Source organism: Thalia democratica, unplaced genomic scaffold (assembly GCF_965202585.1).
Source record: "Thalia democratica unplaced genomic scaffold, ktThaDemo2.hap1.1 HAP1_SCAFFOLD_1132, whole genome shotgun sequence".
Lineage (NCBI taxonomy): Eukaryota > Metazoa > Chordata > Thaliacea > Salpida > Salpidae > Thalia > Thalia democratica.
In genome coordinates, this window is record NW_028140043.1 from 5,244 (window position 1) to 28,544 (window position 23,301).

The window sequence follows — 23,301 nt, forward strand, 5'->3', positions numbered from 1 at the left end:
TGAGGTGAATTTGGATTTTTTGCTTATATAAAAGAAACCATCATAATATTTTTTAATATATAAATTAATCAATAATAATATATAAAACTATCATAATTTGTGCTCTGGTACATTTTTTATCAATTTAAAATTACTTTCAATTACTAATCTAAGTTTTTAAAAATATATAAAATATGATTACTTTTAGCTATAATGAAATATATGTTTTATTAATTTCTATCTAAATGTATTTTGTTATCATATACTTTTAGTTTGACCTTATAGTGCATTTTTAATCTTTTCTTTATTGTGTTAGATTTTTTTTTATGAATGCCCCCTTGAAATCTCATTAAAACTTGTATTGCTTGAATTTAAGTTTTTGTATTTGTCTTACAATCGTAAACAAATGTTTTAAAATTATCTATTGAAATTAGATAGAAAGGCCACTAATTTATCAACTAACTTTTACAAAATGTACCTTATAATTTTTAAACGTGTGTATTAAATCTATTTATCAATACACTTTTTTTGTCATCACTACCAGGATAAACAACAGCTTTTTAGCAAAAAAATACTCAATTTGTAAACAGTTCTTCTTAACCTCTTAAGCATGAGTAATTTTAATTTATATTTAAACTCTATTTATTGTTTGTTTTCTAAGTAAAACATTTAAATAAGTCAATTCATATAATTTGATTAAATTGAAATTTATACAAACTTTATATATTTAAATGATTTAGTTTCTAGTTTACTTTGCAAGTAAGCATAAATACCAAAACAATCTGTTCAATGAGTCCTGTTTAATATCCGTAGTTAATTATCTTTTATTGAAGACTAGTGAACCTCCACCTAGTCTTTTGTTAGTTAACTTTATATTCTTTTTACAGATAATTTTTAAGAGTCTAAAAGGTCCTTTGTGGAAATTGGGATCTAAAAAGTTTGTTTCCTAAAATTTTCTTTTACAGTTATTAGGCAACACTCTTCAATTTTTCGTATGGGATTAATAAACTGGTCTGTGAGTGAAAAATTCTACTTAAAAATAATTACACATTTTTAATAACATTTGTTTCATTTTTTTCTAGTTTTTAGAAGGTTTTAAATTATCAAAGGTTTTGTCTCAAAAAGTTTTTAGGCTTTAGCTTCTACAAAGACATATTTTATTTTTCTATTAAAAAGATTAAAATCTTTTATATTTATGCAAAGATTAAAAAATAAATTTGGCATTTATATGGTTTTACAGGAAGTATTTGTTTTATTTGTTCTAAACTCTATTGTTAAGTTAATAAAAGTTTCCTATATTGAAATATGAAATTGTTTATGTTTTTAAATGCCGTGGTAATTATCTTTCAGCTCCTATTCTAAGTATTTATAAAAGGTTCATATTTTACACAAAAAAGCTTGTACTGTCTGTATAGCCTTGAAACTAGCTTAACAAAAACAACCTATAGTTTATTTATATGATACAAATTAAAACTTTTCAAGATTGATCTGTAAGTGAATTTGTTTTTTTTTTCTAAAATATTTTATAATTCTAATTAATATTTAAAAATTCTATCTAGTTTTAATTTAACTAAAGTATTTATTAATTTATTATACTTCAGTTAGCGTAATGTTTTTTTTACTTTTAACTATTAATCACTTTATAGTTCTTAATTTTAAAAATGTGCAATTGTACACTTTTAAATGTTTTACAATTTTTTTAGGTGAGTTTATTTCTTTACAAGCTGTTTCCTGTGTAATAGCCAATGATAAAAAAAAAAATAAAAAATATATTGTGAATGTACTAATTTTGGCTCCTATTTGTACTGCAGTTCTCTATAAATCAGTTGTAACTCAAATTTTTATATAAGTTTTTAGAAAAAAAACTTTACTTAAAATTATTTTTGTAAAAATATTTTAGAAGTTTTGTGTATATTGTTTGATTGTTAAAAATAATTTATTGGTCTCTTAATAAAACTTTTGCTTTAAGTGGCAATAACAAAGTATATGAGTTTTAGCACACAAATATTTTATTGCAGTTAGTAACATTGTATTTTAGTTGAGGTTTTAAAGTATCTATATGTTTATGTGTACATAATTACTGTCATTTATTTCAGAATGATGATTAAAAAGCACTTTTTGTGGATGATCCATTTCTTTACTTTATCTGTTGCACATCAACTATTAAACATCAATAAAACACCAAATTTTCTACAAAATGCTACTGGTGTTACTGTAGAATTCAATGCTGCCAAAAATAACAAAAGCTCAACAAATAATGTGAGTTAATAAGAAAAATTATAAAGAAATTAAACTAGATTATTTTGTTAACAATAAAAATAACTTTTAAATTAAGAAATATTTTAAAATAAATCTAAAATACATGTTAATTTTTTAAAGATATAAAATAATGAGGCGTTAGAGATCAAAACAAGCGGAACCTGTTTGAAAATCAGAACAACTGTTTTTGTACACAAATACTTTATTTGACTGACAACAACGTTTTGCTGCTCATCATAAAATATGAAAAGCTCTAAAGAGTCTATTTTTTAATTTTTTTTAAGTTTTTACAAAGCGTACTTTAAAAATCATGACTCTTTAGAGCTATTTATGTTTTAAATATTAACTTTTGCCTGCGATAAAATTTAAAAATATGAAGTATAAAGTTGTTTTGTATAAATACATTTTAGATTTTCTCTAAAATTAGGTAATATTTAGTTCAGTATAAAAATTATTGCTAGAAAATTCACTCTCGTTAGAATAACCAGTCCTAGTCAAAAAAGTTATTCAAACAATTTTTTTTACTTTTATTAAAACAAAAAGTTTTTTAACTTATTAATAAGACAAAACTTTTTGTTTTCAGTAACAAAGCTATTTAATATCAAGTTTATCTGATTATATTTAATGAAAATTTTTAATAGTAGTCTAGAATAAGCAAGATACTAAGTATATTGTCCTAGTTAATAAGGGCTTAAAGTGTTTGAAAGAGGATTAGCACTATGTTTTCAATTTATTAATATAAACTGTTATTTTAAACTTTTACAGTTTTGCTCAACTAAACTTATTACTCTACTACGTTGTAAGATTTTCATTAATGTTTATGTAATTAAAAATATAATTTTTGAGTTTTTTACCTAAACCTTGTTTCAAAGATCTATTTTAAAGTTTATTATATACTTTTTACTTTATTTTGCAGACTTTTTCTAAGAATGTTTGAGATGTTAATGCCTACCAGTTTTACATTAAGTGTTAAATAAAAAAAGTAACATGATACGTTTTAAAATGTTGCAGAATGTTTTACAACAAAAATTTTTCTTTCCAATACATAAAAGCAACATATGTAAATGAAAATAAATAAGTCTTGTTTTTGTTTTAACCAATGTCACCTCCAAGTTAATGAGTAAAATGATAGACAAGTCGTATGTCTAATTAAAAAATAACATTTTATAACTAACATTTTTCAAATTGAATACATATTTATGTCTATATGAAACTGTGACCTTTGATTTTTTAGCTAAATATTGTTTTAGAAGTTGCAATTATCACAAAAACAAATTGTGCAGAATTTAAAACGATTTGAAGAAATTTTCATGGAGGCACTTCTTAATTAAAAAAAAGTAATAATAAAGAAGAACCACTGAAAAAAAAACCTTTGTGAAACTTTCTTCAAATCATCTCAAGTTCCTCAAAATGCATTTTTGTAATAATTGCCACTTTTAAAACAATTTTCAGCTAAATTCTCTAAAACTTCATGTTTTGGGTCACATGCAGTTACACTGGAATTGTATTTAGAAAGTCAATAATACTACCGTACAAGTTTTTTTAAACCAGCTAAAATTTTGCACAGGGTGTTTTTGTGGTTCAAAATGTTAAACTTTTTTTCATTTTAAAACTTAAAGGTTGCATATTTTGTAAGCATCCCAATGTATATTAACTTGACTTTGATTTCTTTCCAGCTAATAAATCTATTATACTGCTGATGGTTTTAAAACTAGCTTATATTAATGGTTTTAAAATGTAAGTTTTGTTTTAAAGTTTGATAGTAAACACCTCTCAAGGAGATTTAATAATATATTAGTTTGATAGATTTTTATACTTATTTATTTTATATTAAATAAATATTTCTCAGATTTTCAGAAATGTAGCTTTTTTTTTCTCTATGAAATAAATTTCTCTCTTAAAATTTTTAATTTTATTATTAAAACAATGTTTCACTCATTTGAATTTAGTCAAACGACATCCTCAGTTGATTGATAAATCTAAAAAATAGTATATAATTTGTAGAGTATTCGAATTAATTTAAAAGAGTTAAACATAAATTTAAAGTGATTTTTTACCTTACTATTAAGTCGAAAACTTTTATATTAATCTCTAAAGTAAAAAGTATGAAATACTTTTTTTACAGACTACTTTTTATTATAACTCCAATTATTGTTTTAATATAAATTTTTATGTGTTTAACTTTTCGAGTGTATTTATTAATTTTTTTTGAACTAAGTTTGAGGAAGTTGCTTCTTGTTTTATATGGAAATATATTTAATTTCAATTTACTATATCTATCTATTTACTTTGCAACTGATAAATCTCAGTTCTTATACTGACTAATGAAATAGACTGCAAAACGTAAAGAATTTCGGAGCAAAATTATTATACTGAAAACAAGTTACATAATTATATGTTTAATTTCAAATGAATCCCATGTATACTAATATATTAAAAAAAAATTTAAAATTAAATAGAAACAAAGAAATGTGTTTTATTTTTTAATGAACTGAGGTTAATTCTACGGAAAATTAATGTACATTTTAATTAATTAATTTTTACTCCATCATCATTGTAAGTTCAATTAAAATATTTTAATATTCTTAGTAACAGTTCATGTAAAAAATTATTATTACAAAAAAATATAGATTAAACATGTATATTTCAATTACTCTGTAATTTAGTCAGTTCAATTAAACAAATATATATGTTTTCATTTTAATACAGTATAATAATATAGGTTTACTCAAATCTTTTTAGAATGCAAACATTTTTTAAATATTTTTGTACCAATCGTGTACTTTGTAGTTTGTATGTGTTTATGTAAGTTTCTTAATTTTTTAATCTTTTGAGGACGACAACATCAAAAACATTTATAAACAAAAAATAATAAGCTAAGCCAAAGATATGTAGAATTTTTGGTATATATTATATTGATTTATGAAGTAATTCTTAGTACAGGGTTCTCATATCAGGGCCGCAAAAGTAGATAGGTAATTAAGTAGTAAAGGGGCGATATCCAATAAAGGGGCGACTGTTTTTTAGACTTCTGCCTAAGAGGCATTTATGAAAAAGAGTTTTAAAAAAACCTTTTTATAGTAAATGTCTTATTACTTTTCTAATAATTTAATTTATTCAGAATACAGATATATTTAAACGTCAAGTCTTATATTAAAAATAAATAATAAATAAATACAAACCAATTTGTAAACTGATAAACTTTAAAAAAGGGTACAAAGTACAAAGACCTGCCAACTAGGTACGCACCTCCTAGGTACAAACACGAGGTTTACTTTGGCTCGAAAAGATTTTTTTTCATTTTTTTTAAAACCAAATTTTAATTTTTTTAATGCTAACTTAATGCTTTTTTCTAAAAAACGTTCTTTTGCTTTGCTATTCACATTATTTCCATCGAATTGGGGTTTGACTTTAGTAGTGCGGCCCCTTTAAAATTTTAACATTTTTTTTCTCTCAAAATTAATTAATATATTTTTTTTAACTTACTTATTAAACTAAGTTTATTATAATAGAATTATATTTTTTCCTTTAAATTTCTTTTTTATAAAATATCCCCATATAAAATTTTCCAAAATATTAAAATTTATCATGGCTCAACTGCAAATATATAATAATTTTATATTAATTTTTATTTTCAATATTTTTATTTAACTAAGTTTTATACTAAGGAAGTATTAACTTTTTTTTTTAATATATAACCTATGTAAGTTTTACATAAATTCATAGAACTTAAGCCATGTTTGTTAACATTATTTGAGGGATTTCTGGCTCAAGTGCTATGAATTTATGTAAAATTTGCATAGGTTATATAATAAAAAAAAGAAAAAAATAATACTTCCTTAATATAAAACTTAGTTGAATAAGAATATTGAAAATAAAAATTAATATAAAATTATTACCACATATGTTTTTGTGTTAAAACTTTATTTCGACTAACGGCGTTTCACTGCTCTCAAATAAATTTAAGAACAGATCTACGGAGTCTATAAAATATTAACCCACATTAGAAAAAAAGCAGAAAAAGCATGTATAATTATGTATAATGTTTATGAAGGTAGTAAAACTATAATCGAACTTTATGGTTTAAGTTTGGAATAAAAACATAAAATTATAAAATTGTCTACAAAAATACAAATTTGATAAAAGTAAGCACTAACCTTAAAAATTGTTAAATTTATTATGACGTAACATTTCTGCACAACTCAATTTAATTTTCATATTTAAAAACTTGCCTATTCTTAGAGCTTTTTGAGGTTAGTGCTTACTTTTATTAAATTTGTATTTTTGTAGACAATTTTATAATTTTATGTTTTTATTCCAAACTTAAATCATAAAGTTCGTTTATAGTTACTACCTACATAAACATTATACATTATTATACATGGTTTTTCTGCTTTTTTTCTAATGTGTGTTAATATTTTATAGACTCCGTAGATCTGTTCTTAAATTTATTTGAGAGCAGTGAAACGCAGTTAATCGGAATAAAGTTTTAACACAAAAACATCTGTGGTATATATTCGATAAGCTTAGCTTATCATGATCTCCAGGATATAACGCCTTTTAACGTTACATCTTATAAAATTATTATATATTTGCAGTTGAGCCATGATAAATTTGAACATTAAAAAAAAAATTGTTTTGGAATATCTTATAAAAAAGAAATTTAAAGGAAAAAAAATCCATCACAACAAACTTAGTTTGATAAGTAATATAAAATATAACTTACTATTTAATTTTGGAGAAAAGCTAAAATAAGTAAAAAAATTGAAAAAAAACGTTGAATTTTTAAAGGGGCCCCACTACTAAAGTCGAACCCCATTTGATGAAAATTATTGTGAAAAGCAAAGCAAAAGAACGTTCTTTAGAAAGTTCCTAAGTTAGCATTAAAGAAATTGAAAATAATGGGTTTAAGGTTTGGTTAAAAAAAAAATTGAAAAAAAAAGCTATTCGATCCAAAGTAACCCTTGTGGTACAAACTGCTGTTATGGTACACACTTTTTAGCCAAAGAACGCTGTGTTCAAAATTCATAATTTTCTTTGAAATTTAAAAAATAAACATGAAATAATACAAAATTGTTATATTATATCATAACTTTTACTCAATTGAATGTAAATATGTTAAAATTAAAGGAACTATAAAAAAGTATGTACTTAAAAGTTGTATATCAAATCAATATTAAAAACAAACAAACTACAAATAAGAGCATAGGGGGGGTCCACCTTGATTTTTACAATTTGACCTTATTTTATAGAATTTTATCTGAGCTGTCAGAAATTTTTAATTGCTTAAAAAATTCAAATTAACTTTTCAGATGAAGCAATCAAAGTCAGTGACCTCTATAGCTTCCTAATAGAAGGCACAACCAAAAATGCAAAAAAAAAAGACTATTTCATTAAAAATCTGTCTTCTTCTTCATTTTTTAATTTTCTAAAACTTTAATTTAAAATATTTTCAAAGTGGTAACATCCAAAGTCTTTAAAACTATAAAAGGAAAATTTTCTGAAAGTTTGAGGTCTCTAGCTCCAAAAATGAAGGAGAAGATAGATTTTTGTGATTTTTAAAATTTCCAAGAAAATTGACAATTATGAAAATGAAAATGCAATTTCGCAAAAGTTAAATACAATTTTTTAGTTCTATAAAAACTTGCTTGTAGTATCAGGGTTGCCACAATGTCAGGAAAGTCAGGAAAATGGGATTAAAAAAAAAAGTTAGGAAATTTGAAAAAAAGTCCGATTTTTTAATAAAAAATTTACAAAATTCCTTATTTTGCAAAGCCTTTAAATGGTAAAAAAATAATTAAAAATCCTTTAAAGTCAGACAAATTGCAAAATTTTTCTAAAAATTTACAAAATTACTTAATTTCCAATGCCTTGAACTGGTAAAATTGATAAAATGAGTGCAAATAGAAAAGAAATGAAGCCCACAAACTGTGGCTAGATTTAGAGAAAATATTCTCCTAAGCAAGTGTAGGAGCAGCATATGAGAACGATTTAAATAAAATGAAGAAAATGGTTTTAATTGCCAATAAAATTAGGTGGGATAGATAAGATAGACCAGATAAAGAATACCATATCTCCATTAGATGAAGAGGTTGAAGTGCTAATAAAGAAACGGAGAAAAAAAAATTACATTACTAAGAAAAACTGTGATTGATTAAATTCTATTTTGTTTTAAGGTTTTGTTTGTAAAGGTTACTTATATGTTCTTTCGTTTATTTAGATCAGGGTTTCCCAAAGTGGGCCAAGTGGTCCCCTTGTGGGCCATGACAGATACTCAGGGGGCCACGAGCAGCAAAGGGGTAAGAGGGGGGCCATGCGCAGTAAAGGAGCCACAGGAGGGCTATGAGGTCATAATTTGAAACTTACACTAGAAACTCTTGAGTTGCAGATGAAGAGCAAAATAAAATAAAAAAAAAGTCTTAAGTGTTTTTATGATAGTTTATGAGTAATCTTGTTGAAGGGGCAATGGCTTTAATTATTTCTAAAAAGGGGGCTATTTGCAAAAAAGTTTTGGAAACCCTGATTTAGAAACCCTGCAAATTCATCAATCATGTATAGACGGTTTAATAAATGTAATGGAAGTTAGATAATTGAATTCAGCAAAAAAAAAAAACTGTTGTTTTAACCTGTATAAAAATATATAGTTTTAAGTGTTTGATTATGTGTTTTACAATAGGTGTAAATAAAGAGCTTTATTTAGAAAAGTCAGGAAAATTTTAGTAAAAAGTCAGGAAAAGTCAGGAAATTTTTCTCAGCTTGATCTCATTGCAACCCTGACAATGCAATTCGACATTTACATACCAATGGTTGCAACATAAATGTAAAAAGCGTATAAATAAGCGAAATACGAACACGAAAACAAAGAATGTTGCAATTCAAAATTTAGTAACTTATGTACTTAGTTGGCAGGTTACGGTATTTTAATATGTTTTAATACAATTTTTTTTCATTACAGAGTAAATAAATAGTGAGCAATAAATTTTCTATAATATTTAATCAGAATTGTAGCAAAATAACACAAGTTCTATTTACCAAGTAAATATAAGTCTACCTCTACAGTTATAGTTTATAAACAGAAAAAAAAAGTATTAGTGCTAACTGTCTATTTTTAACTTTAAAACATAACTTAAAAATATATTATCGTAATAAAATCATTATTTTTAGGTTATGAAGCTAAATGGTGAGCTGATCTCAAATTATTATGATGTGGTTGATGCACGTCTGGAAGTTTTGAACGAATGCTACAATGTCAACTCATCAGTTGCTTTGAATCATTCCAAAAGCTACTTGACCAGGAAAGTTGTGAAGGTGGCGTTTCTGCCCAAGTCTTGTTTGATAAACAATCTTAAAATATTAGTAAGTTTAAATTAGTTACATATTTATTTTACTAAGCATCTAGCCTTAAATAAAATTCAAAAAGTAGTGTACTAAAAGTGTATTTAGCTTTTTATTTTTTTAAGACTTTTAAAATACATTATTTAAATTATTAAAAGTGTTTAAGTGATATTAATTGCTAGCTTAATGATATTTGGCAATAGTATCCGAACAATACATGTTCGTTGAAATATACAACTACAATTTTCAATATACTCAAGTTTTTAAAAACTGTCACACGTTTCTTTATGTTAAACTGATATAAAAGTAAACCTAAGTTATGATTAATAGTACATCAGTAAATAGAAGATAATGAGTTCAAGAAGTTGTCATACTCTAGCTTTAATTAATTGAGTATAACTTGAAAGTTGTTATTAAAATTATTTTAGTAGTTAAATTATCTTAAATTAAGTTCTAAAATATACATTTTACTTTTAAATACGTTTTTATCATAAACAAGGGTTTTAATTAAAAACTTTTTTTTTGAACTATTTATCGTTTAGAACTTACAGCATTTAATTATTTACTTATTTAAATTAATTTTATTTAGGAAAATCAAATTATTGTCTACTCAGCTTTTATTTTGTATCCAAGCAACTATTCAACACCAGAGGAATCGAAAAGCCTTAGAACGCTTTTAAGTAAGTTTAATGAATGTTTATTGTTTAGTTTTGGTGAAATTCATTATTATAAAAAAAAGAAGCACTTTCTATAGACAGAAAAAAAAAGTTATAGTATTTTTTTTTAAACGTTAATGATTTAAGATAAGTAGTTAAATTGTTCTTAAGTTTATATACTTATATACGTTCTCCTAATAATTTAGATTACGTACTTCTGTAATTTTATCAATTGCTTTATGTTAACTTAAATAATTTAGCTTTATTAAACATTCAATTTCTTTATGTTTAAATATTTTTTAGTTAAAAGTTGTTAAGGCTGAAAATACTATTATAAGTTTTGCCGAAAACAAGATAGTTTATGTTTATATATAAATTTGTTAAAAATGTATCTATATATTATTTTTTTATTAAAAAGAAACCATAAATTTAAAACAACCTAACAAAAGTTTAATAATTTCTTAAATAAAGACTGTAATGAATTTGATACGTTTGTAACATTTGTTGTTGTAACCTCAGAAAAAAAAGTTAAAATAAACTTCTTTTGATAACTTTAGTTTTTTGTTTGTAGCTGAAAAATTTCCCGGTAAAATGATGGTTGTTTTGGATTACGAAAGTTTTGTAACTTCAACTTTGCTTCATGAAATTGAAAATAGCGTTTTAATTAGAACAAGTTTTCATCTACTAAACAACAAAGAATTAGTGTTGTACGTAAGACCTAATGATAATGTTTACTACTACTCGAGTGACCAGTAAGTTTGCTGTATTTTATAACGCTTTTGCCAAAAAATACAAATTATTTATTTTTGAATAGTGGTTTAATGAGTAAAACTTTGGACCTTTTGTTGTGTAACCTAGAATTTAAGTCAACCAAATAAATTTGTGTTCTATAAATTTAAGTTATAAGAAAAAAAATAGTTGAAAGTTTTGTTAATGTGTTAATGTTGATATAAATTAAAAGTTGATTTTTTTTAAATATTATTAAACAGAAACTTAAGCAATTTTCAACCTGTATAAGAATTGTAACTGTTTTAACTAGTTTAGCTAACTAAGTATAACTATGAATTGTTGGTGAATCTGGTCATTGTATGCCTCTTATAGAACAAAAATACGGAAAAATATGCATTTCAAAGAAAATTTACTTTTTTATTTATTTAGTAATTATTAAAAAAGACTAATTGAATCTCAAGATTTGCTTACTTATGTCTTAAAAATAAAAATAGTAAAAAAAAAAGATAGTTTGCATGTTAACTTTCTAAAATGAAGTTTTAGTTAAATAATGAAATATTAGTAAAACTTGTTAGAATGTTTTGAGGTATGTTAAAAATTGTAATAACTAACTATTTGTTAAAACCAAAAATAACTCTATTAAAATATATTTTATGACTTTTATATTCAACTGTAATGCAGATTTCCTATCCACATGGCTTCCTTAGTTTTCGTGTCCATCTCTTTCATGGTTTTAGTCCTAATGTGCTTGGCATGGATTGGACTTCATTACATTAACAGATTCAGAGTGACTTCTCTTTTCAGTTCTAGAGTATGTTTTTATACTATTTCAATTGAATTTTATTGTTTAGTAAACACAGTCTTATGAACACTTAAAGCATATGCAAGTATAGGTTGTTTACTCAATTAACTTAATTTCCAACTAACAAATTAATACAGATGTATAGTTTTTTTTTTTAAATGATATAAGAGTTACTATTCAACATTTTATTCAATAATTAAAAAGGCTTCTTGTTATTTATTTTAGGAAATTTAGTAATAGAATATCTCTTTGGTATCAGTAAAAGATTAATTGTGCTATTAAAATTAGCATTTTAGACATTTAAATTAAGCACAGAATTGTTTATAATACGTTTGTTTGTGACTCACTGTTTAGGTAAACATCTTTCTAAATATCTTTCAAAATACCTTTTTGAGAAGAAATAAATTTCTAACCTACAACTTTGTTATAAATTTTAAGTGTGAAAAGTATTTTTTAATCACAAATATGCTTGACAGTGTGCAAACATAAATTGATTATATTTTCTATGTTAACCAGTACAACTCCTAGTATAAAAAGCTATCACAAGTATAAAATAAATTCCAAAAAGTGTGTAGAACATTGAAAAAGTTGCATTAAACAGCTTTTTTTAAAGTTTGTAATAGTGCCGTTTATTTTGAACTACAGCTGTAGCTTGTTTTGTATAAGTAAAAAAAAAAACTTGTGCTGATTTTGTTTTTAAGTTTTATGATTTTAGCCGTTAAGCTGAAATTTAGAAGAAAACAAACTATCGATTAGTGCGTATTTATTCAAAAACAGATATTGTTCAAAATGTTTATGATGCTCATTTGGAAAAATATTTTTTTATTTATTTTTTCATTAATAGTATGTAATTAGAAACTTTTTTATACAAAGCTTAAAAAGTTTTTTTATCTTAATTATATTTTAGAAGCAATATACTGTATATTTTTAGTTTTTAATTTTATTTGTACTTCAAAACTTTATTTGTTTGATTTTGTGTTAAACTCGGTTTTATGAAAACAAGTACAATTTGTTTTTTACTTATTGAAAAAAAGCACCGAATTAGATACGATTTTGTTTATGTAACTTACTAATTCAAACACAAATTCAAGTGTTCACGTATTTTGTATAAGATTACGATTATTTTTAGTAAATTTTTGTTTGCAGTAAAGGTAAGGTGATTCACTTTATTGAAAATTAAACAGGACGCTGTTCGGTAAAATTTAAAAAGTATTATGTTCTGGTCATTCAACACTTTTGCTTAGTTATGATGTATAAAGGAAGCGTTAGTTGATGTAATATGAGAGCTTGGTTTTATGTTTTGTTTTGTTAAGGATGCATGGTTTTACTTATAAGCTTCACTGATTTAATGAAATAAAGTTTTTGTTTGATAAGTAAATTTTTTAACTAAAGTTAGAATATTAACGTGTTGTTACTTAAACTACTTTGTAAAATAGTTTTTTCCTTTTAAAAGTTTTTGTAAAAACGTAGTATCGTTTTGGTTAAAATATTTTATGAAGTTTTTATAGATTACTTAAACGAAAGCTAAAAAACAATATACTGAGATAAATTGGAACTTTTTCCATTATATATATTATTTTTTAAGGTGTAACGTTAAAAGGTGTTATATTCTGGAGATCCTGATAAGCTAAGCTTATCGGAATATATACCACAGATGTTTTTGTATCAAATTCTTAGAGCTTTTTTGAGACTCCGTAGATCTGTTCTTAAATTTATTTGAGAGCAGTGAAACGCTGTTAGTCGGAATAAAGTTTTGACACAAAAACATCTGTGGTATATTATCTTTTATTATTTTATTATATTATATAGAAAAGTTTGAAAATGATTTATATGATTTAATTAAAAGTTTAAAGTTTAGAAAAAAAATCGTTGTCCACAACAATGAGAAATGATTTAAATAAAGTAAGAAAATCAAATAAGTTAATTGCTTTTGCTGATAAGTCATTAGATATTTATAAAATTGAACCTAAATGTTTCAAAAAACAACTACAAGAAAACATAAGAGCAAACTACACAAAGTGCGATAGCAACGCAGTAGAAATAATTAACAAAGAAGCTCATAAATTATAAGTAACTTTAATTTCCGGTAAAACTCCAAAATTAAAACAAAAAGATGCATTTTTAACTTTAAAAGATCATAAACCTGGATTTGCGAGTAAACCTAAATTAAGAGTAATAAACCCGCCTATAAAACTATTGTTCAAGTGGCTTAGAAAATTTTAGATAGGTTGATTAATAGAATGAGGTATGTTATGAAGTTAAACCAATGAAAAAATCCGTTATTAACTGGTTCAACAATATTAATAACAAACAAAAGCATAGATTCATTAAGTTTGATGTCAAAGATTTTTACCCGAGTATTTCCAGAAATACGCTGCTAGAAGCACTAGCATTAGCTAAAAACTATTGCACAACGAAATTTACACAGTAGTTCACTGGTGCAAATCAGTCATTGTTTATAATAATTGTGCTGGTCGAAGAACGATATGGGTGATGGTTTTGATATAACGCAGGGAAGTTTTCATGGTGCAGAAGTATGCTGACTAGTAGGGTTGCGTATACTGAATGAAATTGAGAAGGAAAATATCTTTGAGCAGAACAAGTTTGGAATTTATAGAGACGATGGCTTAGCGATTGTAGAAAATAAAGCAAGTCTAGTTATTGAGCGGCTTTCAAAAAGACTTAGAAAGGTGTTCAACAGATTTGACTTAAAAATAACTATAGATTCCAATCTTGTAAGAACTGATTTTTCTGGATGAAGAGCTAGACCTTCGCAATGACACTTATGCACCATTAAGAAAACTAAACTTTCAAGCGACATATGTCAGTGTTCAATCAAACCACCCTCGATATGTTGTCAACCAAGTACCTAAATCCATAAACAAAAATTTGACCACAATATCTAAGGATGAAAACTCTCATTAAATAGAGCGAAACAGCACTACCAGGAAGCATTAATAAAATGAGGTCACAAACACGAGTTGAAATATAACGCTGGTAAAGATAAAAACACCAAAAAGAAAAGGAAAAACATCCTGTATTTCACGCCGCCATTTTGTTTGTCGGTAGAGAAAAAAACCGGTAAAAGCTTCCTGGAAATTGTTTGCCGAAACTTTTGCCCAACGCAGCCGTACCATAAAATTTTCAACAAATGAAAATTTTGAACTCGTGTATGCCAAATATGAAGAGCCAGATATTGTCTCATAATCACAAAATGTTAGAAGGTGGGTAAGAAAGCAACGCAGCTGCAGAGATAAATGCATGGTGGATGGCAATAGTTTATTAACAATTGTCATCTATAGAGCGACAGTAATAACAAAATTATCAAAATTAAAAGTAAACAGTATGTTTGGGTCATCAGGTTTAGCGTTTAAAAGAAGGTACACACGGCATAAATATTCTTTTAGCAGCAGTAAATACAGACTAAAAACTACGCTTTTGAAATATATTTAGAATTTTATAGATAGAAATGAAGATTTTAGTACGAACAAAAAACAACTTCAATTTAAAACATGGCTGCACTCTCTGCAATATGGAAAAACACGAGATTTCAAAATTAAACTCAAATGTAGCTTTAGATAAACGAAGTGAACTTTTAAAAATGTTTAAACACTTTTCTAGTTTTTATTTTTAATAATTTTGAATGAATATGCAAACTTAGTGTGTCTTATATTTTTTAATGATTTATTTAGTGACATAACAATCCTTAAAGTTTTTTTGTAAATTTCATGGACATCTTGATTTATGTTTTAAGATACTATTGTAATAAACTAACTGAAGAGCTGTTCTGTCCAACAGAACAGTGAAACATTTGTATTAGTAAAACATAGTTCTGTATTAGTACATATATATATATATATATATAGTTTTATAGTATTTTAAACCTTAAACGCTTAAAAACAAATATTTTTAAACGTACTCTGTTTGTGTTGTTGAAAATCTTAGCTTAACTAATTAAAAACAAAAGTACAGGGTGTCTACAAAACACAACACCTAAACTTCTTGAGTTTTTTAAAGCACTGCAAGCCGCCATTTCAAATGCATAAGACATTTTTTTTTACAAACAGAGGCAGAAGACTGCGAAGAAAACGGTGAATTCAATTCACTCGTTCACCATCCAGAAGGAAGACTCCATGCTGCACAAGTCGTGCGTGATCTGCCTCGAAGACTTCGTTCAGGGGCAGAGCATCAGGCAGCTGGTGTGCAAGTGAGCTGAGTGTTTGAAGTATTGTGAAGTAACTTTTTTTTCTAAATTAAGAGCTGATGTGAAGTTTGATACAGTAAAAAAAACGTTTAGTGTGAGTGACAATTAGAATACAGCACTTGCTTGTTTCAAAATTGTTTTTTAGACACCTTAGGCTAAGTGTTTAGTTAACCATTTGATATTTGAAACAAACAATGCTTGTCGTTTTAAATACCTATCAGATAGTTTTAGTAGATTAAAAAAGAAGCTTAATTTCAATATTGTTTTAAGCTTAAGTAGTTGTTATTATTATAGTTAGACAAAGAAGTTCATGAAACGAGTTTCAATACGAGCTCTGAGCTGAACTTTAGTAATTTCATTTATTATCCTAATTAATTTTGAGTAAATTGTATTAAAAAAGTGCTATACTTAAAACAACATATAATTTATATTTTATAAGCATATAATTGTTTATTTATATTGAATATTCTTGAATAATAAACCTAAGTATACCTAAAAGTGTAAGTTACGAACAAAGCACTTATCTAGGCATTCGTACCACAAGAGCTGTGTTGATCCGTGGCTTCTGTCGCACCATTCGTGTCCACTTTGCAAACAGAACATATTCTCGACCATCGCTACTGTCAGCTCCCAAGTTGTTAGTATTTCAAAACAGTTTGTTTTTTAAAGTGTTGTATTTTTCTAAATAGTATATATATATATATTTGATTTTATTTAGTTTTTTCTTAACCTTATCTGAATAGTAAAGGTGTAGGTTTAGTTTACTAGTAAAGAGTTCAGAACTAAACTAGGTAATAAAGTATTTAGCTAAAGTTGAAAAATTGTTTCTACCAATTATTTTTTTTTGCTAGATATTAGGGTTGCCAAAAAAACCTGGAATCATGGAAAAACCTGGAACTTAACAACTTAGACTGAAAAAACCTAAACTTGAGAAATTTGGAAACAAAAACCTCGAATTTTTTACAAAAATCACTAAAAAACCTGGAATTATAAAAAAAATTACGTGTTAAGTTATAAATTTTTGATTTGACCCAAAAAATCTGACATATAGATGATTATTTTTAGTTTTTATTAAATCTTTATTTTATTAAAAAACACATTTAAAGTAGCTTTACAATACATTTTTAATGTTGTAATGTAGCGCATAAGCGACTCTGATTTTATAAGTTGAAAAAGTAAAAACTAGAATAAAAGCGGAAATATTTAATAGAAAAGCGCATTTTATTTTAGGCGGTAGTAAAATAATGCGTTTTGTCTACGTTTTTATTTGCGTTTTTAATGTTTCTTAGACGGGTATAAGTTACTGTTAATAAAATAAATAAGTTGTACGTAAGAAAATAGATCATTTCTTTTCTTTCCATATAAAAACGTTTTGAAAGTGAAAGAGAGTCAGGTGGCGTGTTGTAAGCTTAATAATTTTGCTTAATAAGCTGGCTCTTAAGTTTTAAGTATGTGCTTACTAGTTTATTAAGCTGTATATTGTATGTTGTTATTACAGGGCTACCACAAGGTCAGGAAAACCAGGCAAAGCCAGGAAAAACTAAAAAAGTGTCAAAAGTTAGGGAATGTCAGGAAAAAATGGGGGTTTAAAAAAAAGTCAGCAAGTTAGACAAGATTTGAAAAACGTCAGGTTCTGTCAGTTCAAATTTACGAAATTCTTTATTTTTCAAAGCCTTCAATTGGTAAAAAATTAATTAAAAGTCCTTTTAAGTCAGACTAAAATTGCAAAATTTTCCTAGAAATATACAAAATTACTTAATTTCATCTGGTAAAATTAACAAAACATGTTTTATAAAACTTCAAAATTTATCTATTAACATAATGATTGAATTCAGCAAAACACTTTTGTTTTAACCTGTATAAAAATAAGATTTAAAGCTTTATATAGTTTCAAGTGTTTGATTATGTATTTTAGAATAAGTTTAGACTAAGAGTTTGGTTTAGAAAAGTCAGGAAAATTTTAGTAAAAAGTCAGGAAAAGTTAGGAATTTTTTCTCAGCTTGATTTTTAGCAACCCTGTTATTATTTTTAGTCTAGCACTCTGTAGTATACATCTATTCTTTGTGTCTTCCAGCTTGTAAATAAAATATAAATTTAATGTGCTTTTTATATTAATATAATCTTCTGTAACCGGTAACCACACATATCCTCCTTTATCTAACCCGTAAGCACTAGTATGCGTTACAGTTATACTAATTAAGACTGTTTTTACCTTAGATTTAATTTTCTACTAAAAGTTTTGAAAACTTTTGAAAACTTTTGAAAACGTGGAAGAAATTTCTCTAAATCCTTTGGCAACCCTGTGTTGTGTTTTTAGTTTGTCACCATTGAAATGTTATTATTTTATTTAAATTGTAATTTAATTATATTTTTGTTTTTAGTGCAAAAAAATATTCTAAATATCATAAACGTATATAAAGTTAAATTAACTAGTTATTCTAAATAATACAAAATATTTTTTATATTAACTAAACGAACACCCTTTATTCAATACTGTTTGAAGTGATTTTTCATATAAAATAACAAAAAGTATTTTTTAAATGCCTTATGGTTTTTAAGTATAAAACATAAAAGATTTTTTCATTTACAGTAAAAAGAAGAAAAATTTAAGAAGTCAGTATAATAGTTTATAAGTGACTCTAAGTGTTTTTACTTAATTTATGACTTGACAATTTTAGGATTAATTCCGACTGCATTTTTTAATTCCTAAACTAAAAATAATTTGAAGATAGTTATGTTGTGAGGGTTTTCTATAATACTATATGAAAATAATCGTACAGGTCTCTAAACAGTTATGATCGTTAACAACTGCAGTGCCGGATAATTAAAGCATCATACTGTTTTGTAATTTAGGTTTTCTTATTGCCTTGAAATAATTAAAAAAAATCTATTAGCGATGATGATATAAACTACTTTGACTGTTCAAAAAAATTTTTATTAAACCTCCTACAATTTTATAATTTTCAAGTGAAGTTTTGTAGATTATAAAACCTTAAAACTTTTTTTTTCTTTCAAATGCTTTAAAAGTTAAATATACTTTTGTGAGGATTAACTTATGCAAGTCTATATGATTTTCTTAAAGCTGCATCTACGATATAGAAATTTTAAGGTTTTATAAGCACATGTAAGTCTGTCGTCTTGGCGTTATGCGATTTTTTATTAAATAAACAATCGCAAATGAATTTCACTAAAAATGTTAGTGTTTGAAAAAACTGATATCACCTTGTTGAAAGTTGAGTATGCTTGGCGGTGAATTATTAATGAGTGGTGATTGTAATGCTCGTATTTCGCACAGAACGTCGAGTCGGACGGTGAAAATTTGCACGCCAACGCCGACTCCCACTGAACTGCAGGAACACCAAGTTTGTTTTGATTACTTTTTGTTTACATTTAAAAAAAGACAAACTTTGTTGTTTTATGTTTTTATTCAAAAGAACTTGCAAGAGTGTCGAAAAACACGTTTTGGAAAATTGCTATTTTGCAGCTTTTTATTTTTTTATGAAGTTTTTTGCAATGTTTTGACATAACATATTGACATGATGCGAATAACTAAAAATATAAACACCAGAAATTTGTTTTAGAATTTCTAACAATGTACAAAAAAATGAACGTTTTTTTTTCAGTCTCTCGAAATGCGAGAAGTAACTGTGATAAGGAATGAGGGAATTACCGTACACGAGTGAACCTGAAGTAAAAATTGTTTGTTTTAAGTGTTTGCAGCGGTTATCAGTGGATTTTTATGTCGCTGTTTGGTTTAAGTTTCAAGATCACACATTACCGAAATACTTTTCTCCATAAATCATGTTTAGAGTTTGCGCGTTCCAAATCTTTCATTGTCATCAAAAAAGAATCATATCGTAGTGGGTAGAATGTAGATTAATTTACTTATAAAATGATATATTTTTAGCAAAAGCTAACAATTGAAGGTAAAGCAATTTTAAATTCTGTAGTAGAAAAGCCTTTATGTTAATTAGTTGTTTTATAACCTTTTAATTTTAATAATCCATTTGAAATTATAATCATTGTATTTGCAATATTTTTGTGCTTTATTGAAAATTGAATTTATAACGTTTGTTTTTAGATCGTGTATGTTTTTTTTTTTTTTCAATTTATAAGACTGTCAATTTCCTTGAACAAAGTTTGTAGTTATACATGTTTTTCAACTGTTCATGTGTGCTAAAAATTAATGTATTGTAAATGTTTATTTTTTTTGCACTTAGATAATTGGTTTTGTATGAGTATTAAATTTTGTACCAATTTACATTTATTCCCTTTTTAAATCTTTTGAAATCATTATTTTCAAATTTCTTGATCTTTTTAAAGCTGCACTCAATATTTTTATACTGCACTCGTAAAGTTGGAAATAAATAAGAAATTTCATCTCTTATAAGGATATTATTTAAGTTTAAAAACGGTAAGGAAATTGAACATTATTCAACGCCTTGAAAAACTTTTAAAAACGACCGCGCAAAACAGTTCATTAACGCAAGCGTTTTATGGCTTTCAGAAAATTCTATGAATTACTTTTGAGGATAAATTTCTGGGATAAAAGTTCTAGTAAGTAGCTCTATAGAACAGTTGTTTTTGTTAAAAGCCATGGGCAATGAATCACCAGAAAATTCACTGCATTCTACGTAATTAAGTACCAGCTTCGTTTAAAATATCTTCTATTATTATTATTTTTTCGTTCAAAAAATATTTTTTATAACTTGTTTTAAATAAAGATGTGCAAGTTAAATATGTTTTTTACTACCAGGTTTCGGTGGCAAAAAATTGCTACCTTTTTAAGTATAATACAATAGTAAACTGCTTTGATTAAATAAGCTCTTTTTATTTCAGTAAATTGAGCAATATTTTTTAGTTAAAACAAATAACTATATACGTTATAAAAAATTTGAAAATATATTTCGAAAGTGAAATAATAAAAAAAGGATTACTTATTTAAGATGTACTTAAACTGCCCATTAAAAATTTTGCATACAGTAGTCTACTTTATTTTCAAAATACTGTGGACTTTTTAAAATACACTGCTTTAGAAAAATACTTCATTAGGTTTAGATTATAACTTTTGATGAAGTATAGGTTAAAAACAATACTTAATATTTGTTTTGTATAGATGTCAGGTGTGGGCTTGGTATTAATATTTTCTGTTTTTTTGTGTCATAAAGATCCCTAAAGCATCATTCTATTTTATTTTGACTGAAACATTTGTACATCTTGTATTTACGACCCAAGAATCTGTGGGTAAATTTGTGTTCTTTCAATTTATGTGTCAATAAACTTTTTCCAAAAAAAAAGTTTTTATTTTCTAGTAGACAGTAAAAATCTTGTTTTATAACTATATTTTAAAAGTCTTTTAATTAGTATACAAATAAATTTTGAAAATGTCAACCTCAAATAGAATGCGAAGTCAGTTTAATATTTTCGCAACAAATATGAAAGTGTTTTTGAATTTTTTGCCTAAAGTGCTGCCCAACCAATTTCTTTTTCTCATAAATTGCTTACGTAAAGCAGAAGACAAGGTTATTTTTAGAAGCAAATAAATATAGCTTAAAATTTAAGTTAACAAAAAACAAATGCTGTTAGCAAAAGAGACTCAAGACCAACCATTTATTTAGTTTTCAATTTATAGGTAAGATAGTTCATATAACTACTAGATTTAGACTCAATACCAGTCAATAGATAACTAGCACTAGGAACTGCGTTGCCTAATATAGCTATTAACAATTAAAAAGGGTAAACGAAGCTGTATATATTAAATCAACTATACTAAAGGTTAATTACAAAAGGTTTTGTTGTTTAAAACTGTTAAAAATCAATAGTTCTAGTAAATGATCTTAAATTGAATCAACAACAGAAAATTATGCATTTTATGTTGTTGATTACATAAGACAAGGACCTTTATTTCACATGTGTGAAAATTTTATTTATAAAATAAAAGTATTTTATAAATTGATTTTTAGGTGTTAAGTTCTAATTTGAATAAAGTTATTTATTTATTTAATGTTGTTGATAGTTTTCAAATATAGTTATTTTAAGTAACTTCATATCATTTTGATAAAGTAGTAAATATTATTTATTTGTTTTTATGAGTTGCAGCATAATAGCTGACTAAACTTCGGAAAAACTTCTAGTTGTTTAAAATTATAACTACTAAAAAAAAGTTAACTACTTCAAAGAAAACTAATCTAGTTTCATAAGTTTCTGTTGTATCATTTCGAAACAAATTTGCTTTGGTAGTTGAACTTAAGACTGCTCTTAGTTCCAGGTGAAATATTAAAGAATAAATTTGAGACTATATACAACTATTAATTATTTTGTCGAATTTTTATTTTTATGTTACAGAAACTTATCATAAAAAAAATGGGTGCCGATCAATTATCAACTGAAAATTTAAAAGTTGAACTACCGTATAAATTTTTATACAAAATTAAATCACTTTCATCTTAATCAGATATTAATAGGATTTTTAAGTGACACTTTTATCACTCCGACAAAACTATTTATAGCAAATGCACTTACTATTCAGAATTTGGCACTCCAATTTGATCGCCCTTACTTAAATAAATATTAAGAAAACCGAATTAGTACAAAGAAAATTATACGCTTAGTTTATAATCGTTTGCAATATAAATAACTTACTGTATTAAATAAGGCTGACTAAGCTCGACCCAAAGTCTTTCAAATAAAGAAGATGGGAATATGGTTTATTAACTTTCTTCAAACTCATAAATCGTGTACACTGTACACAAAGTTAAGTTTGATAATTTTTAATCTTGTCATGAAAAACACGTATTAAGAGGAAACAAAACAATAACATAACACATTATTTTATAAGTCTTCAATGTGAAGTCTTTTTTTTCTACAGAACAATTTTATTTTTTATTTAGCGGATGCTATTTATTAGTGTATGCCGGTTTTGATTAATACAATATATTTTTTAAAACATATGTGATACGGTTTTAAAAATAATAGTTAAATATATTTACTTTTTTTTTTGTTTATATTAAGCTAGCTAAGATACGTTGTTTAATTATAAAACCTTTAGTAATTGAAACGTCATAATACCATAAGCACAAATTAACATACTCGTTATCTAAAATGTAATTTTACCTTTATCTATTTGTTTATCACTTGATAAGAACAGACAAGAAGTATAAAAAAAGTGCTTAAACCAGTCCAGGACACAGTCAACTATTTAACTGTGAATGTCCTTAATAAAGTTTTAATGAACTAATAATTTTATTGATACGGAAATAAACTGGTTTAGAAAAAACTTGGGGAAAATAAAACTCTAAACAACTTTAGAATGAAAACTAGTTTCAATAGCATTAAAG

The 23,301-nt window shown here is 25.5% G+C and overlaps 1 protein-coding gene across 1 annotated transcript; it reads left to right on the forward strand.

The window, feature by feature from the left end:
- The first annotated feature begins 867 nt into the window (after positions 1–867).
- Positions 868–19,310, forward strand: LOC145847838 (uncharacterized). The gene is made up of 9 exons (XM_082953742.1): positions 868–994; positions 2,076–2,238; positions 9,403–9,594; positions 10,163–10,253; positions 10,801–10,981; positions 11,640–11,769; positions 15,828–15,967; positions 16,493–16,601; positions 19,260–19,310. The coding sequence occupies exons 2-9, from the start codon at positions 2,077–2,079 to the stop codon at positions 19,308–19,310; spliced, it is 1,056 nt and encodes a 351-aa protein (XP_082809868.1). The 5' UTR covers positions 868–994; position 2,076.
- The last annotated feature ends 3,991 nt before the right edge of the window (positions 19,311–23,301 follow it).

Bases quoted from the DNA above. Each gene is read 5' to 3' on its own strand.
- LOC145847838 (XM_082953742.1), top strand. From the start codon at position 2,077: ATGATGATTAAAAAGCACTTTTTGTGGATGATCCATTTCTTTACTTTA. The intron at 2,239-9,402 runs GTGAGTTAATAA...CATTATTTTTAG, and splicing joins ACAAAAGCTCAACAAATAAT to GTTATGAAGCTAAATGGTGA. The intron at 10,982-11,639 runs GTAAGTTTGCTG...ACTGTAATGCAG, and splicing joins TACTACTACTCGAGTGACCA to ATTTCCTATCCACATGGCTT.